This window comes from Lithobates pipiens, unplaced genomic scaffold (genome assembly GCF_037356315.1).
Source record: "Lithobates pipiens isolate NorthernLeopardFrog02 unplaced genomic scaffold, aLitPip1_a1.2 Scaffold_27, whole genome shotgun sequence".
NCBI classification, from domain to species: domain Eukaryota; kingdom Metazoa; phylum Chordata; class Amphibia; order Anura; family Ranidae; genus Lithobates; species Lithobates pipiens.
Genome location: NW_027507788.1, coordinates 19,613,567 through 19,633,508, shown reverse-complemented (window position 1 = coordinate 19,633,508; position 19,942 = coordinate 19,613,567). Strand labels below are relative to the sequence as shown.

The 19,942-nt window shown below is 41.3% G+C and overlaps 1 protein-coding gene and 1 long non-coding RNA gene across 3 annotated transcripts in view; one reads left to right on the top strand and one right to left on the bottom strand.

Moving 5' to 3' along the window:
* The window catches only part of IGLON5 (IgLON family member 5), a 766,795-nt gene that overhangs the window by 479,168 nt on the left and 267,685 nt on the right, over positions 1 to 19,942 (top strand). For both annotated transcript variants that reach the window (XM_077456585.1, XM_077456584.1), the window contains exon 3: positions 19,051 to 19,283. In XM_077456585.1, the coding sequence (XP_077312711.1) occupies positions 19,051 to 19,283 (233 nt within the window). The remainder of the gene's footprint in view (positions 1 to 19,050; positions 19,284 to 19,942) is intronic.
* LOC143933634 (uncharacterized) overlaps positions 1,228 to 19,942 on the bottom strand; it is a 35,212-nt gene continuing 16,497 nt past the window's right edge. The window contains exons 3-4 of the long non-coding RNA XR_013263131.1: positions 5,914 to 6,030; positions 1,228 to 1,777 (exon numbers count right to left, since the gene is read on the bottom strand). This is a non-coding gene — a long non-coding RNA (uncharacterized LOC143933634). The remainder of the gene's footprint in view (positions 1,778 to 5,913; positions 6,031 to 19,942) is intronic.

Below are 19,942 nucleotides of genomic sequence, written 5' to 3'. Positions count from 1 at the left end.
TCGCCGCGAAACGACCGCCGGGCGAACCGTTCGGCCATCACTAACCCCTGATATTAGGGGCATAGACCCCTAGTGTAACAAGACATTCTTTTCAATGACCACCAAAGTAACAAGGCATTTCTCCAGTGACTTCCAATGTAAGGATGGTCCTTCTACTACTGACCCCCAATAAAAAGTTGTTTTTTTACGTTTACATTTTTACTGTTTGCATTTCTTTTGCCCGTTATTATGTGAGCCCTAAAGACAGAAGAGAACCTATGACATCACACAACCCAACTGAAGAAAAAAATATATTTTACGGGGTTGATTTAATGAAACTGGAGAGTGCAAAATATGGTGCAGTTTTGCATAGAAACCAACTTCCAGGTTTTTTATCAAAGCTTAACTGAACAACAAGTTGAAGTTAGAAGCTGATTAGCTACCATTCACAGCTGCACCAGATTCTGCACTCTCCAGTTATGGTAAATCAACCCCTATGTTTAAACATCCATAGCTAAATTTTGGGGGACAGGGGTTTTGGGGGAGGATGGGCGCCTTTGTGACATAGAATTGGCCCTAAAGTATACCTGAAATCAAAATTTAGTTTGTATTTTAGAGAATAGGTAAAAATTTGGTTGGGTTTTGTCTTGTCTACTTTCCATGGAGGAGATTCCACTTCACTTGAAAACACAGCAGGAAGTGAGATTAATTGTATACCAAATGAGGGAAATTCCCTCCAAAACTGGGTGTACACTAGTAAAATTGCAAACAAAAAAATTTAGGGAAATTTGTATGAAAGATTTTCAGTATATTCGAATGTCGTTGCTCAAGATTTTGTTTGCTTTTAACTTTCGGTTTTGGAATGAATGGACTTTCCAAACAGGTATAATTTTAGAAATTTGTACATTCAAGAAAAAATTCCATCCTGCTCCTTCAAATTTTCTCATCACTGCAGTCGAAAATGAACATTAAGGAATGAACGTTCTTACAATGTTCTGAGAACAAAAAATGTTGAAGGAACTAGAATACTCTGAGGGGTTCAGGCAGGGCAGGATAAATTAACAGGATAAATATCCCTCCGTTGCTGTAGAGCTCCACTCCTAGATGTCCGACCCGGTCGCCATCTTGGCCACGCCCCAAGGAACTAGAATATTAGTGTGACAGTCCACTAGTATGGTGACAACTTTAGACAGTTGTCGTCATAACAGGTGTCCCTGTCAGGAACCATGAAACAGACAGAGATGGAAGTACAATCAAATCACACTTGTTTATTAATAAAAAGGTAAATAGGAAAAAGCGTAGTCAAGCATAGCCAGAGTCCAGTCATCAGATCGGGTAGTCAGCCAGTCCAAAGTTCATAAACCAGATCGGGTAATCAGCCAGTCCAGACGTCAGGGATCCAAGGAGAGCAACTGCAAGCAGGATAGAAGCCAGGAGGGATGTCAGCAAGCCAGTCTTGAAACAAGAGATGGTTCCTAGTGATGTGACCAACGCGAAGGCAAAGAAAAAAGTGAACTGGAAGGCTTTAAATAGGCAGGTCAAACGAACATCATCAGGAACAGCTGGTAACTGTGGAAAGAAAAGAGAGCTGGCAATTAGTCGACAGCTGAGCGGCCAGCCAAGAGGAGGAAGGGCTAAGCCAGCCCTGACAGTCCCCCATTGAAAGATTTGTCTTCTGTTCTGAAGACTAAATATGTGCTTTTCCTTTCGTTATGATTCGTTTTTCAGATGAAAATTTCATTTTCAAAGATTTGGATGTATATGAGTCTCAGAATGGACGTAATGAATGTGAACGAATCTGAAAAAAAAGTTATAATGAAATTATGAATGCATTAGTTTTATTTGCTTCATTCAAGATGTCCAAATATACAATAGTAGTTCGGACCCATGGGGAAATTAATTAAATTAGTTTGAGAATTCGGATTCAGGTAATGAATTGATCCAAATTTCATTTCATTCGTTAATTCAGATGCCCATGGTGTTAGTGGATATTGTCCAATCAGCTCATGCCATTTCTCTTGGTGTTTTGGACTAGTGTCTAAAAATATTGAATCCTTTCAATTCAATATATAGCAATCTTCTGGAAAAACTTCAAATTTTTTTTCTTTTTGTTGATTCAATAGTTTTTATTGAAAGTTTATCCAGACAAATAACAAAAAAATAAAATATAATAACAGATAAGAAGCTATTATTACAACGTATATATAACATATATAAGGATAAACATCAGTATCAAATAAGAGATAATAAATACATTGCCTTTAAACTCATGAAATACCTGTTTAAAAGATAATGAAAGAGTAGCTATAGAAGAAGTATCCTTTCATTGATACAAAAAATGGTAATTCAAATGAATTGAAGGTAACAAAGAAAATTATTATCTCGGACACCCCTATGGGAGCTATACTGTGTCCGAGAAGAATGTATTCTCTCTGATACTTCAAAGAAAAATAAAAGATATATTCAACAGAAGACCTGAACAATATCTTGGGAGTTAGTCCATTTTAACCAAGGTTGCCATAATTTATAAATATGTTCTTTACTAGTTTGTTGGAGGGTTAATGTTAATTCATAGATTAAAAAAAAAATGCTAAATTTTTCAAATCCACCTGGACCAAAAACTATACGAAAAGAGTGCCGAAGATAACAAACAAATTCTGAAAACAAAACGGTTCAACATAACGAATATGACGAAAGAAAATTCTGCAATTTAACAAATGCGTCCAATACAAAAAATTCTAATTTCACCTGTGTGCACATGTCTAATATTAAAACAATGTTATCTATAAGTACATATATGATAGAGGTAAAACATAGCGCTTGAAAATTATGAAATCACTCAACAACAGCCCCCTCAGTGAAAGGTTGCAAAGGAATACATAGAAATGTTGCTAGTCCATTAATAGTCCATAAGCAGCTTCACATTCAGACTTTTGATACCAAGCTTCCAACTGTCACCACACCGTGTGAGCATACGTGATCCCACTTTCCCAGTCAGATGTACACCCACCAGCTAATATTGCCTCGCACTCTCGTGTTTTGGCAAAAAAGAGCAGTCAGGACGTGGCTGTACGGCAACTGAAAGTGACGTTCCAAGTGTTTGGATGAGGAAAATGAGCGGAATTTGAAACTTCTTATGCTTGCCGCTATTTGTGATATCTCTGGTATCCCACATGATACAAATGCGACTATTTCATAACCTTCTGGTAAGTGCACAACCATTAGGCTGGTGACATAAGGATTGTTTGTTTAATAAACTTTTAAAACAGTATCACACTATTTGGATTGGAGGATAGAGAAAAATGGACTTTAACGGTACTTATAAAATATTATAACAAATGTTAATAATTCACATATATTAGCTACATATACAATGCACATTGAATAAAACACATTAACTAATGAATACAAAGAGAGGGACCCATTGATCAACCCAGGAAATGGACGCCACTTGTGTGCTTCTTGTGGGGCTGTTGGAATATAATTTAGACATTTAAATTTACAGTTATCATGAATTATATACAAATGCATGACCATATATGCATATAGTGTGAACTCACCACACTTGGTGTTGAGAGAATCACACTATTTGGAGTTTACTTTCTCCGCATATCACGATAGTCTTTGGACCATCATCTATTGGGATATATCGCTGTAACTTGATGTGCTAAATGCTCTTTTTGCCAAAACAAGAGAGTGTGAGGCAATATTAGCTGGTAGGTGTACATCTGACTGAGGAAGTGTTACCACGTATGCTCACACGGTGTGGTGACAGCTGTGAAGCTGCTTATGGGCTATTAATGGACTAGCAATATTTCTATGTATTCCTTTGCACCCTTTCACTGAGGGGATGGTTGTTGAATAATTTCATCATTTTCAAGTGCTACTTTTTACCTTTATCATATATGTACACCAGGTGGCACAGTGGTGTAGTGGTTATCACTCTCACCTAGCAGTTAGAAGGGTCACTGGTTCAAATCCCAACCACGACACTACCTGCCTGGAGTTTGCATGTTCTCCCTGTGCCTGCGTGGGGTTCCTCCGGGCACTCTGGTTTCCTCCCACACTCCAAAGACATGCAGGTAGGTTAATTGGCTTCTGTCCAAAATTGGCCCTAGTATATGAATGGGGACCTTGGAGTGTACAGGGATAGGGACAATTGTAGACACTCCCTCAGGATGGACTGGTGTCTTTATTCAACCTTACTAACTATGTACTACTACTTATAGGTAATATTGTTTTAATATTTGTCTCTTTTTATAGTGGCTGCTGTGCAATATTGTTGTTTATTATTTTTTGTATTGATATGTGGCGTGGTGTTCTGATCTCTGTTGGGGGCGTATCTATAAGATCGGCCTAGTATTGGTGCACATGTCTAATGATGACAGCTATACATTTTTGATTTCCCATCACTTTCCTTTCTGACCATGATCACCAAGACAAATAGGAGAGTGGATGTCTCTCCAGTGGTAACTCAGGCAGACAAAGGTTCTAATATCCCCACTCCATCCAAACCACACAAAAATTAAAAAACAATTAATTTTAGATACAAATGAAATCCAGATCTAGGTATAATTGAGCAGTGTTGGCAAGTTCCTAACACCAAGGATAAGATTATGTAACTAGAATAAGGTGCATCCACAACTTGCACACCTCCCCATCCTGTTCTTGGACAGTCAATATCTGCCTTGACACATTCCATGGTGAATGGATTAGGGTGTTTGCGCTACCTGTGTGGATATAAATGCTGGGGTATATCCCTGACACTCATTAGAATGAACAAGTTGGCTTGGCTAAGCTACAAAACATGGTCAAGATTGCAGAACAATTTCAGCTGAATGTGACGAACTACTGCTAGATATACCATGACCTGGATAAATGAGAACCTTCACAGACATGCAAGAATAAAAATAGAGTTTTATGACACAATTTTATACAAATTCTGCAGCTCTGGCTGTTTTACGGAGGAGTCACAAAGTTGGCAGAAGAAATAAAATAAAATTAATGTAATAAAAAAAAATAAGGTAACATGAGGGACAGTTGGCAACAGTACTGCTCTTGGATCCTGGGCAAGCTTATATATGATAAAGCAATATCTGTTTCCAATAAATGGATCCATTTTATGTAGACCCTGACTTTGCGTCAGCCCCCATTTCTCTAATTATGCCAGAGTCGTTATTCGGCTTGTCACAATGCCACCAAGACAGAGCAGAAACCTAATCTGCTTCAATGTACAATCCAGCAATTCACGCTGTTCTCCCTACAGTTTTAGGACCAGCTGTCATCGGCTACGACCTTAAAGTTGTGCCGTGACCTTGACATCAAACATGCCTGTGATGTTGAAAAGCCTTTTAGCTCCAAACTCAAAGCAGGCAATTTACATGTCTCTATCTGTTAGGGAACTACATTTCATATCATTCCCTAACCAACACAGGATAAAAGGCTTTTCTGGAGCTTGTAGTGCCACAGTGGAATTGCTCTAGAGCAGCCCTTCTTAAACTTTTAAACATGGAGGAACCCTTGAAGTAACTTTGAGGTCTCAGGGAATTCCTCTTTATAATTACTATATCTACAGCTCAGAGTACATTATAACCAAGGTCATTTGGGAAGAATGATCCTTACATTTGTGGTCAGCGAGAAGAATCCTCCTCCTATAGGGAGCCAAGATGAACATTGAGGTCAGTGGTTACTTATCTCAAAGGCAGAAATTTCTCAAGGAACCCCTAGCAACCTTTGGGGGATCCGTAATTCAGAAAGGCTGATCTAGAGGCTGTCTGATAGCAGGGGCTAGCAAAAGTAGTGAACGATAAGGATCGAAGCTCCTAAGTTTGCCCTTTAAAAATTAGTAATGGCAGCTCAAATATTTATGGTTCCTAGTAAAACCATCAGGAAGGAATTTTCCCCAAAAAACTGCAAGAGAAAAAAAGTACTTACCTCTCCAGTGCCTGCACTGCCAAATGCTGCTCCATTTCAGAGCAGTCTTCTTCAGAAGTTCACTAAGAAATGGATACTTCTGGGAATGTTGATCTTCTTGGTTCTTGGTGGTTCCTCCTGCACAAGATATAAAAGTGACATATGGATCCATGGGAGACAAACCCCCACCTCAGTCACTCTTATCCCCTTACCCCCCCCCCCCCCCCTCCACATTTCTTTTCTGTGCCTTTATCTAAGGGGTCTGGCCACATGACTCCATGGGTTCTCTTACTCCTAATCTTTCTCGAACAATGGACTGGTTCTGAATACAGCAGAGAGATGCACCATGTAGCCATATAGTGCTATTTCTGCAGTATTCTCCAGTAAGCCCAAAGTGGCTTGAAGACACATCACCATGGAGCGGATCCTTGACACCCTGGATTTACAAGAAGGGTTTTGATGGATGATGGGTGTCATTCAACTTAGGAGAGGAGTGCTGGATCGCAGAGCAGTGATTTTGCAGCAGGTAACATTAGAGATAGGGTAAGTATTTCATTTTTTAATTTTAAGAAGGTTTGTTTATTAATTGAAAAGGGTAGCCGAAATTGGCCTTTAGACTACACTTAGTAACGGTATTACTATTTAAAGTGTACAAGTCACAATTTTAATGCTGGTAAACTGCCATGGATCCAAAAGCAAACACCTTCTGGTGTTTGACATTGCCTCAGCTTATTTCCATCATCCCCAAGAAGCCATGAAAACCAACCGAGCATTATACCAAATACCAACCAGAGTTCAGAGGGACACACTTTAGCCTGTATCCTAGGTCCTTGGCCTATTATTGAATTAATGGACTGTCTTACTTACCAATAGTGACACATGTGTAGGCAGGTGCAGTCTATTTTCTCCACTGTAGGTGGTGCTCGACCACAGCAGCATTGCAGTTGGAGGGTAAGTCAAGAGGAACATGGTTGCTTTATGGTTTCCTGGGCCACTGAGGAGACAATCTGGTTGGATACTGCCACCTAATGTGATGTTGGCAACCATCTGGGTTTAAGCAGAGCCCTTTTAAGGCTCCCAGGCTTAGCGTGTATTTTTGCTTGTGGGTAGTGTAGGGACAGGTTACCCCTCTGACAGCGGATTAGTGGCAGGGAGAGGTACCAGACGAGTAGGGGAAAGATATGGACACACCATCCTTCTTGGAAACCTCCCCTCTGAGGCACAGACCATCCAGGTCGCATTCTGACCCCTTAAGGCAGACACTGTCGGCACCCTTGAGACCTGCTATGCTACGGATTGCTTGCATCCTGTGAGTGTTCTGTGTTGGGTGTATTCCCGTTGGGGCTTGTGAGTTATTGAGCTTCAACCTTAATACAAATTCTGTTTCTGTAATTGTGTTTATTGCCGCCGTATCATCCTGCACCTCCCCACGCATAGAATGTAGGGAGGATGAACCAGGGTTTATCCTTCTGTATTTTGGTTGGTGTTTGTCAGGCATGTGGATTGAGAATTTGAGAGAGTGGCTGCTATTATATCCAAGTAACGACTTGCTAATTTTAAAAACACGTTCTGCTTTCTTGAGGCTGATCTCAGACATGTATATTTCTAAGAAAAATAATAAATGCACACATAAACAGAACGTATAGACAGACCAGCAGGTGGTAGAGCATTTGGGGACAATTGCAGCAATTACTATTGCATCTTCAGCACAGAGAAGAAAGGCATCTGCCCACTCAGCAGCCATTGCTTTTTTCTTTTTTCTTTTTTTTATCTTTTTTCTATTATCCCATCTTTTTTAAAAGAGAGAATAATGCAGACCAAACATGGGTCAAATTTCGAATGATTTGCCAATTGAAAATCCAATGTTTTTTGTGTTTTGTAAACCAATGGTGCCCCCATTGATTTCGAAATTTCCACTAACCAAGTCTTCAATTTCACCTCATGTTGTTACGGAAAAGAAAATTTGTGTCTGGGAATCTTCTTTTCTTTCCAGGTCACAGCTCATGCCGTTCACTCAAATTCAATGGCCGCATGATAATTGTTCATTGCTGCGCCCCCACTTAGGGTCGAAAACAATTACTCAAAGGTGCGATTTTTCAAATTGGAATCGTATGGCTGGCGTAAGAGTTTGGTAAAGTCCATAAATCACATGTTTTGGTTAATGGCAAAAATAACTATAAAAAATAACTATAAATCTACTAGCCAACTAGATTGCACCATTTCTGCTCCTTTGCAACTATTTGTCTACCACTCTGCTGAGGACCTCCTGGTGACTCCTCCTCCAGAGACACTATCACTTTGTCCCTTTAGATAACAGTGTATGCACATAGCCCACCCCACCTAGGGGTGTATTCTTACCCAGCCATGCTCACATGCCACCTCTGGGTGCAAAGTGACCGTGTCTCTTTAAAGGAGAAGTAAAGCCAAAGCTTGTTTGGCTGCACTTCTATGGATCACACGAGTGCAGTCTGTTCTGTTCTCCTGTGACCCGTTTTTGGAGCCCGCTGTCGGCTGACGTCACAGAGCCGGTTTAGGCCCTGGAAAGATTGCGACCATATGGTCTGGATCCGTCTACATGCCTGGACCAGCACTCAGCTCAACCCCTCAGTGAGCTGCTGAGAGCCTGAGCCAGGTGCTCCCACCCCCTGCACAGCCCAATGCTTCAATGGGTGAGGAGGAGGGCAGGTCAGACAACGGTGATTGACTTTTACCTCTCTGTTCAGGGAGCACTGAGAATCAAGCGATCGGTGGTGTTTGAACGCTCGATTCTCAGTCTTAGAGCCAGCGGGGGACAGATGCAGCATCAGACCGGTGCTGCATCCACTTAGGTAAGTATGATTCTGAAAATAAACAAATTCCCATTCTTCTCTTTTAAGGTCGTCTAAACACCTCCTCTTTATAGCTTTCAGTGCCTAAAAATAGAGCCCCTTCTCCATGGACTGCCATGAGCAGCCCTTACTACTGGAAAGAGTGGCACTCATGTAAGAGCATATGAACACTGCTCTGTCCAGGAATACATTTAGCATGGGCCAGTGTGATGGCGCAACCTCAGGGGGTGTGACCCTGATGGCCTGGGCTCAGAGTAAGTAGATTAGAAAACACTTGGTGTCATTCAACCTGGAAGAGGTCTGCCACTGGATTGCAGAGTGTGCCAGGGAATGTGCAGGTGTGAAGGTGAGTATTGTAGCGAAAGCTGCAAATTTTTTTCTACTGCCCGGATATTTGTTTTTTTTAAAACTTTATATAACATTATGTGAAGTGGATTTGGGCTTTAAAGTGACCTCTTGTGTATTTTAAAACTTCCCATAGCATACCCTGCAAAAGAAGACTGCAAATACTCACTTTTCTAACTACCTATGCCACTGACCATTGCTCTTCTAATCTAGAATGAATGGTCCTCTGGAGCCTGCGGGGAAACATTTCCATTGCGTCACAGATCATGTGACTTTATCAAGGGTTAGGCCCAAACCCTTGATAAAGTCAGGTGATCTGTGACGCAACTCGTTGGGAGGAGCCGGGTGAAGTCCCTTCCAAGGCGTGGCCGAGACCGGAAGTCTCTGATCTATGTTGAACACTGCATACATTTTTTGCTGCTCAATAAACAACTTGAGGTGAGAGGCTGGCGCACACTATTGTTGTACTACGGAAGGTGGAAGCTATTATCACTTAATGACCTGAACTTTTTGCACCTGATGTCACATTTATCGCCAAGGATTTTGCACAAGCACTTTATTCATCATATTTTTTGGATTGACCACGTTATTATTTTTAAGCATTTATTATTGCCTTCTCTATACAGTTTTGTGGTGTGTTTGCAACTTTTGCACATGTTTTTCATTATCCTTTTTCACCGTTTATGTATTTAATACCTTCATGGTGCACTTGCACTTTATATGTTTTATCTGTTATTGAGTAAGCGCCACATTATCGTTTATATAATTACTCTTTATTGTGGCGGGAACATTATCAATGTTGGCAGCAACTCACTGATTTTTTTATTTTTGGTTGCGCATTAGTGTTTTAATGTATGCAAATATAAAAATGCCTTGATGGGTGGATATCAGTTTGGTGGAGGATTGCCGCATTCCTAGGCAGGCTGTATTTGCATGCAGACCACCTGTCTGCGTGCAGTGCTAAGCCTTCATGATTTGCAGAACTGAAATCCAATGAATGAAAGGGACGGGCCAGTAACAGTCAGGCTGGGGAAGAAAAGGACTAGATAACGCTGGACCTGCCAGCCAAAAAATGAGGAAGGGCTCAATCTGACTTGCTGCAGCTTCTAATGCACATTGTGAGAAGCTCACAGTGTGCAGTGAAATCATAGGAAACCATTTCAGTTCAGTAGAGGAGCCGGTACAACTGTGTAAGACTGAAGGGAAGGCTGGAGGTCAAGTTTAAGTGATCAGTAGTTGTTGGGTCTTCTTATTATTCCCAGTATCCCCTCTAAATCAGGGTGGACTTTTTACTGGAGGACTGAGGTTTGGGCATTTATCCTGTTGGCGTGTCTTCTATAGAAGATATACATTGATCACACCATAGATACATTGTTTCACTCAACACAAGAGTACTGGATCCCAGAATTGACAGACCTTGCAAGGGTTAATGGCGTTCTTCCAGTTCTGAATTACGGGTTGGACTTGCAGCAATCATTACAATGTTATGATCTCTCCACAGGCGGCAATCCAGATCAATCCTGACATGTTGAGACTGTGATGTCTTATCAGGGGAGTATTATTGTAAGGAGAAGAATTCCTCCCAGAGGACTCAGCTCCAAAGGCAGGCAAAGAATAGCTCCTCATTTTGGAGGCAGGTGCTTATGTCAGTAAAATTTATCTCTGTGGAAGAATACAGACCTGAGGGGAACCTGCAATATGGCTGCATTTGAATTAAGAGGAAAAAAAACATTCAAGGGAATCCGTCAGCTGTCCTACCTTTCTGAGAAGCTTTTCATGGAAGCTGGCAGCCTACATTCCGCCTGCTATTCCCAGGGCAGTGAAGCACCTCTTCAGCATTACTGGGCTCTGGGATCACCGTGGTGCTTGTAAGTTGGACAGTGGCAGCTTCCATCAAAAGCTTCTTGAACATGGACTGAGCATGATAATGCTTTCAGTTCACTCAGTCTTTAAATCCTTGTACAATGTATACAGTAGCTCACTTCAAGGAGATTTAGTAGATCTACTCGAGGTGAGCTATGCACATTATAAGGATTTCGTTTCACTTTCAATCAATGGCAATTGCAAGGACAGCCCTGGACCCTGGCCCTCTGTCCCATAAATGCTGTGTCCAGGGCAATGTCACGGGATCACCGCATCTACCTTATTTAAGTCACTGCACATGTGCTGTAACTCAAAAAGGCAATAATTGTGGGAATTGGGGCCATGGGCGAGAGGACCCTGCATATATAGAGGCAGAGTGTGGGCAGGACCAGCTTCTAAAGCTGGCAAGATGGGCAGCCCCCCCCCCCATATTTAGAGGCAGGTTCTGGGTGGGAATAACATGTAAAGTGGGCTTGGTTTGTCTACCCAGAAAGTGGGCAGAGAAAATGCTGAATGTGGTCAGGTTAACGTGTCCTGGGAATCCGGGACCATAATGATTGTAAGTATTTGATGGTAGATTGAGAAGTATGTAAGGCAGGTGCAGGCTGTATTCCCCACTGTAGGTGGCGCGTGACCAAAGCGGCAATGCAGAAAGGGAAGGATGTTGTGAGGAACTTGGTTCCTCTATGACTTCCTGCAGTAACAGGGAGACAGCTGTCCGATTGGATGCTAGCTCTCCATGTGACTTCAGCAGCCATTTTTGAGTCAGGCAGAGTCTGTTTAAGACTCCAGCTCCCGGCTTTGGCATGCTTTATGTGAGTGACTAATGTAGGGACAGGTTCCCCATCTGTCAGGGACAGTGTGTAGAGGTAGGGAAAGGTTCCGGAGGAGTAGGGACAGTGCAGGGACTACATGTATCTCAGTTACAGGAAGCCTCCCCAGCCTGCATTCCAGTTCCTTATTGCAGATGCTGCCGGCATCAACCAAGACTACTGACCACTGTTAGTGTTCATAAGTGCTTCTGGTCTGGATGGCTTGGTCCATCCGCTGAGCCTAGTTGTATTTTTCTGAAACTTACCATAATATACTGCTGTTGTGTTTCTTGGACTATGTGTCTTTACTTCCTATCATACCATGCTGCACCTTTCTCACTAGTGAATCTTCCTGGTGGTGTCACAGATTGCATACAATTTGGCAAAAGGTCTAACTTCCCCCTGCATCCAAACCTACAAAGCTTTTTTTTTTACATGCTATACATTTTAAAGATTGACCTCAATAAAATTTTTAGAATAAAGAAAATGAAATATCTGTCCTTTCAAATGTGCCCTCATACACCATTAAGTCTTCTGTAGTCCATGAGGTCCTCTTTTGTCATCCCCATGTTTTCTGGAGCCACAGTTCCCATTTTAAGTTAATTTTTTGATTTCTCCAGTAATAAGGTAAAATAGATATATTCCCATGCGCTCTAGTAACTGTACAACTGAGTATTATTCAGATACCATTGGGCATACACTTATAAGATCAAGTTTCAAAAATTCAATAACGTTTTTTTTAAATAAAATAAAATCTGCCCTTTCTATGTTTTCCAGGACGCCATTAAACCCCCTATAACACATTCTCTATTAAGTGTCCTTTCCACATTTGCTATCGCCACTTCACTTCAGCCTTTCAGATATCTTCAGTAACAAGGTGAACTAGATGGGTTTCCTTGTTCTCTAGGAACTGTACATTATTCAGATACCATTGGACATACACTTGGAAGATCAAGCTTCATAAATTCAATAGAATTTTTATAATTTCAAAGTAAATTTGCCCTTTCTGAATGTTCGCCAGTACACCATTAAATCGCCTATAACACATTCTCTATTAGGTGTCCTTTCCACGTTAGCTAAAGCCACTTCTCTTCTTGGAAGCCCTTGAGATATCTCCAGTTACTATGTGAACTAGATATGTTCCCATGCGCTCTAGTAACTGTACAACTGTGTATTATTCAGATACCATTGGGCATACACTTTAAAGATCAAGCTTCAAAAATTCAATAACATTTTTATAAATTAAAAAAAATCTGCCCTTTCTATGTTTTTCAGGACACCATTAAACCCCCCTACAACACATTCTCTATTAAGTGTCCTTTCCACATTTGCTGGCGCCACTTCTCTTCAGCCTTTCAGATATCTTCAGTAACAAGGTGAACTAGATAGGTTTCCTTGTTCTCTAGGAACTGTACATTATTCAGATACCATTGGACATACACTTGGAAGATCAAGCTTCAAAAATTCAATAACATTTTTATAAATTAAAAAAAAATCTGCCCTTTCTATATGTTGTCCAGGGCACCATTAAACCCCCTATAGCACATTCTCTATTAAGTGTCCTTTCCACATTTGCTATTGCCACTTCTCTTCAGCCTTTCAGATATCTTCAGTAACAAGATGAACTAGATATGTTTCACTGTTCTCTATTAACTGTACATTATTCAGATACCATTGGACATACACTTGGAAGATCAAGCTTCAAAAATTCAATACAATTTTTATAATTTCAAAGTAAATTTGCCCTTTCTGAATGTTTGCTAGTACACCATTAAGCCTCCTGTAATTAGTCCTCTATTAAGTATTCTCGCCATGTTTGCTGGAGCCACTGCTCTCTTTGGAAGCGCTTCAGATAAAAAAACAGTAGTGATTAAATACTACCAAAATAAATTTCTACTTGTGTGAAAAAAACATGATATAAACTTAATTTTGGCAGTGTTGCATGACCAAGCAATTGCTAATTAAATTAGCACAGTGCTGAATAGCAAAAAATGCCCTGATCGTGAAGGGGGTAAAACCTTCCATAGGTCAAGTGGTTACATATCTGCCCTTTCTGAATGTTCCCCAGTACACCTGTAACCCAAGAAGTCCTCTTTTGTCCTACCCACATTTGCTGCTCTTTAGATGTCTCCACTATCGAGATGAACTAGATATGTTGCTTTAGTCACTAGTACACACGACCAGACTTTTTGACAGACTAGGTCCGACAGTCTTCCCGACGGACTTTCGGCAGAGTTCCGCCGGATTTTCCAAACGAACGGACTTGGCCACACACAAGCACAACAAAGTCCGACGAATTCGAATGTGATAACGTATGACTGGACTAGAATAAGGAAGTTCATAGCCAGTAGCCAATAGCTGCCCTAGCGTCAGTTTTTGTCCGTCGGACTAGCATACACACGAGCGGATTTTTCGACCGGACTCAAGCCCATCGGAAAGATTTTAAACATGTTTTATTTCTAGGTCCATCGGACTTTTGGAAAAAAAAAGTCTGCTGGAGCCCACACATGATCGTAATATCCTACGGAATCATTCCGTTGGACCTAGTCCGTCGAAAAGTTTGGTCGTGTGTACGCAGCATAACTGGACATAAATAAGATACCATCAGGCATACACTTTAAAGATTGAACTTCAAGAATGTAATACAATTTAGATAATTAAAATAAATCTGCCCTTTTTGAATGTTCCCCAGTACACTGTGAAGCCTCCTGTAACCCAATTGTCACATTTGCTGGCACCACAGTTCTCTTTTGAAGCTCTTCAGATGTCTCCAGTATTTTGGTGACCTATATATGTTCTCCTGGTCTCTAGTAACTGTACATAAATCAGATACCATCAGGCATACATTTTAAAGATTGAACTTCAAATATTTTATACAATTTTGATAATTAAAATAAATCTGCCCTTTTCTGATTGTTCATCGGTACACTATTAGACCTCCTGTAACCCAAAAAGCTCTCTTTTGTACTACCTTCATTTACTGGAGCCACAGTTCCCCTTTGAAGCTCCTCGGATGTCTCCAGTATCAGGGTGAACTAGATATGTTCTCTTGGTTTCTAGTAACTATACATAAATCAGACACCATCAGACATACACTTTTAAAGATCAAACTTTAAAAATTCAATAACATTTTTATAATTAAAAAAAAATCCCCTTTTTGAATGTTCGGCAGTATACCATTTTAAGTCTCCTGTAACCCGTGAGGTCCTCTTTTGTCCTCCCCATGTTTTTTGGAGCCACAGTTCCTCTTTGAAGCTCTTCAGATATCTCCAGTATCAGGGTGAACTAGATACGTTCCCTTGCTCTCTAGTAACTGTACATTAATCAGATATCATCCGACAATTTCGCAAGACAGTTGTCCTTGAAGCTACAGCTGGGCGATTTGTATTTTGAAATGAAAGGCTCGGGAAGCCTCTGGGGGCTCTCTTCCAACGAGGAAATAATGGGCCTATTGGACAAGGCTTCATACCAAGTGCTATATTGGGAAGTAGTCACGCTGTGAATCCATGTCTTTATAAAAGATACAAGGTATGACTGCTGCAAAGCAATATATTTATGTCTCAAACAGGCAGCCAATATGTCTGTCATTGAAGCCTTTGTAGCTTTTGTTACCCTTCTATTACCTGAGTCCCACTGACTATCAGAGACTTTCTATCAAAGAGGGATATAGAGTTGGAACATGACCCATTAAATAGCAGTTCTTTTGTTTTTTTTTGTTTTTATCTTGGTTCAGCTTAACAGATTTACATATAGTAGTAGATGTAAAGTTTCCCTAACCATAATTGTTGTTACAATCGTATCCTACCCAGTCTGACTGTTTCTGGCCTGGCCACTTCCTGTCCTGAGCTCATGAACAAGTCTAACGAGTTCATTAGCATATGAATAGGGGAAGCCCAGGCTTCAAAAACAACACATGATCTTAAAAATGTTATTCCATATTTATTAGTCCATATTCCTTTTCACTTAACGGATTTCAGTTTTTTGCACTTACATGCAAACAAAGCCCACGATGTTCCCCGCTGGTGGCCGCATCCATCTTCAGCCCTCTTCCTCCAGGGGGCCATGAACTCCAGCTTTGTGACTGGCCAGAGTCGCGTGATGTCACTTCCGCACATGCATGCAGGAGCTGCCAGTCACGGGACTTTGAATGAGGTGTTGTGATGGGACTTAACAAGTTAAACAAGGTAATAAGCAATGTGTTTGTGCTAGTGAAGAAACGACACAGAGGTCCGTTTCTTTACAGCTCATGCGCCAATGGCGTTGGCGCAAGTGTACATGCTAAATATTACCTAAACTGTGCAGGTTTAGGAGATTTTTACAGTACCTACAGGTAAGTCTTATTATAGGCTTACCTGTAGGTAAAAGTGGTGTAACTAGGTTTACAACCACTTTAAGGCATTTTGATATTTTCGTAACTCCCAAGAGCCATCCCACTCCTTGCGTTAGGGCTGAGGGCTCTTGAAAGAAGCACTGAGGCAAGGTTCTGTGGAAACTAGATACAGCACCCTGCCGGCCCTTTCCATCTGCATGCATTGCATAGAGAAGCACAGAGATCCAGTGATGATGTCACTGGGTCTCAAATAATGATGGCAATAAAAATGCAAAAAGGTTTTATTTGAAAATGTCATGAGCGTGAGGAGGAGCCAGAGAAGGCAAAAAATAACAGATTAAAATTCAGCTTAACTTCTCCAGATAGTTTTTTTTTTTTCAGTTGTGTAGAGGAGTTAACATTTTTGCCAGGTCTTTATTTCACTCTGTGCATTCTATTGTTGAGATTTTCCCTCACTTGCTTTCCATGTGACACCCATAGGAGAAATGAAGTTTCAATTGTCATCAGGACAAGAAGGCATGGATAACAATAAAAGCACTGGCAGACGTGCTTTTATTAAATGGTAAAATGTTGAGGATCTAGGGTAGGGAGGCCAACCAATGGCAAAGCCAATACAGGCAAGTGTCCAAGCAAATCTTTATTTCTCATAAGTCTTTTGTAGGCCTAGGCATGTTTTGCATTGTCTATTTAAGGTTCTTTGCGCTAAAAGCAAGGAAGCATAAAAAACCCCCTGTGGTGTATAATCATTTGCTTTACTAAAGAAAGATTCTATACCCATTTGTAGGAAAAACAATTCATGGCATACAAAGTATCACAAAATGATGTCTATATCTCTCTACAGATTTTACATTATTACGCATTCGTCCTTGAAGAGTGGCTTCATTGCCATGAAACGCGTCGGACTTACAAGGATGCATATGTTTTATACTCATAGGCCACTATCTTGTGTTGTCAAGATTTTTTTAGGGAGGAGTATTCTTTCAACTACCTTGTGTACAATTTAACAATTATATGCTGATGGTTTGAAATATGCTGTTCATGTGTTTACTATACTTTATGTATCCAATGCTGTATATCATTGTTGTGTGTTTTAGACAATAAACACATTGCTTATTACCTTGTTTAACTTGTTAAGTCCCATCACAACACCTCATTCAAAGTCCCAAAATCCCCTTTATTTACTAGATTTAGAAATGGAGATGCATGGCAAATTGCATCTCACTTAAAGTTCTAAAACCCCTTTCTTTGTCACCACTTACCTCCTCTTCTGGGGTCTCCCGCTGGCACTGTCTGCTCCACCTCTTCTTTGCAATACCATTGCACAGAGTCATCCCTTACCTCCTTTTCTGGGGTCCTCCATCAGCAGTCTCTGCTCCTCCCATTTCTTTGTATGCTCCCAAAGCAAAGCAAGCTGATTGCTATTGGGGCAGATATGTGGGCTTGCTCCCGAGCTGTTCTCTGTATGTCCACTGACAGCTTTGCCCAGCACCCCGCTCTCTGCTCACTGGATTTGACTGATAGCAGCAGGAGCCAATGGCTCCTGCTGTTCAAACGAAGGCCTGTGAGATCAGGAAGTGAGGGAAAGAAAGTCTGCAACACAACGCTGGATCGATACAGGAGTCAGGTAAGTGTTAGCCAGGGGCAGTGGGGGGAAACACATAGTGGAAGATTTTTTACTTTAATACAGAGAATGCATTAAGGTTAAAACCCTTTTAGACTGCATTCACACCTCAGTGTTATGAAAAGTGGGCAGATTTGCCACGATTCTGCCCACAATTTCAAAGCACCGAAGTTTAAATGACAAATCACAGATTGCACATTTGAGATGACATTCATTTGAATGGCACCTAAAATCGTGATGCGGTTCTGCCGCGATAAAATGCGCTGAAATCTCTGCAAACTGCATCGCGTAAAGCACGCCGCCCAAAAAAAAGTTCAGGAGTTACTTTTGGGCGACATGCTTCACTTGATGCGGGTTGCCGCGGTTGCAGCTCGATATATCGCAGCAGAACCACATCGCAAATTTAGATGCCATTCAACTGAATTCCATCTCAAATGTGCGTTCTGCAATTTGGCATTCATACCTCGGAAGGCTTGGGAATCGTGGCAAATCTGCCCATGATTCTAAACACTGAGTTATGAATGCAGCTTTCGTTTTTAGAACCTCTTTAAGACCCAAACAGAAGACAGATCATTCTGGAGAAACACGAACCATGTGGTCGCCAGGATTCAACATTAACTTGATGACACTTAATAGTAATAATAGTCAAAAAGTACCTTAGCTTCAGGACTAATGATGAATGAACATGATTAACGAAACAATGAAACTACATCAGATACTGGTCAAAGCTTCTTGGCATAACCAAAGTGATAATGTATCAGGAATGAGCAACAAAAGAAACAGGTCAGTGGCTGATAGAATATTTCACTGCAGACAGAAACCAGGGAGCACCTCACATGGTTCCTGGGTGTGCACTTCCTACAGCCTGCCCTGTGTAATTTCCTCACTCTCTCTCTCTCTGTTTCCTCCTTCACCAATCATATTTGGACTTTCAAGGTAGATTCAATCTTATTAATGTGGTAGGAGGTCCAAAAGGATACTCTTGCTTCTTATTTCTGTTCAGCCGCTGGATCCATGCCAGTATTGGTAATTACTAGAAACATTCAGTACTGAGTACTGACATTCCTTTAACATCAGGTTTTGGTAAACTAGTACACTACAGCGATGCCTAGATGTCAAACTGACCAAGTGCCCTCCTTTGTATGCATCTCAAAGTCTAATTTTTAATTCTACCTGGAGGGTACCTTTATCAGCAAGGGTTCACAAGGTCCAAAGTTACCACTGGCCATTCTAGGCTTGTGAATAAGGCATCTGTTCACTTCTGGCTCATAAACATAATCCTTCCAACTCTCTGTATTGTCCTTTAGAAAATTGTATAACCCAACCAGGCGACTCTGACTGTGTCCTTTTTTTCTCCAGCTGCTCCATCGATGACCAAGTGACACGAGTGGCCTGGCTGAACAGATCCAACATCCTGTATGCGGGTAATGACAAGTGGTCTATAGACACCCGAGTGCGGTTACTGAACTACAACAAGACAGAATTTAGCATCATTATTACAAACTTGGACGTGGCCGACGAGGGGCTTTACACCTGTTCTTATCAGACACAAGACAAGCCACACACCACACAGGCCTATCTCATTGTGCAAGGTAAGACCTTCCTAATCAATATTCACAGCAGTCATTGTCAGATAGGGTTTCATGGAACTCTAAGGTTCCTCCAGAGTTTGTCAAGAGTTTCTTGAGCAGTGGCTGATTGACCAACCTGATTTGATGGTGCCTACATAGTTCTTGGGCCATTGCCGCTGGAAAGAGTCAGCAGGATGACACAAGTTACCTTTTTAGCTGTCTGTAACGGTGGCATTCTGACCACCTTTGTATGGAGGTCCATTCTTTCCACTGTAAGGTGGACAACCTTCCCACCTCATGAATTGGTTTTAGGAGAGGTTCATCTTGACCTGAATATTATTTCAAGGGTTTTTGGGTAAAAAGGTTGAGAAAGGCTGATTTAGAGGGACTTACTTTAAGAGGAAGTAAACCCTGATGAGTTTACTTCCTCTTTCACTCCCTGCAAAGGTAAAGCATAATGGATTACTATGCATCGCATAGTAGTCCATTATGTGTCGCTTACCTGACACAGAAACCAGCGAAGTCACCGCTGTCCCCTGTAATCCGCCGCATCCATCTTGTTGGTGGGGTCTCGCAGCTCCGCCGCTGTCATTCGGCGAAGCCGCGATGACGTCACTCCCGCGCATGCGCACGGGAATCGACACGCGCGGCAGCTCCATTCTTGGAAATGCCACGCTCAG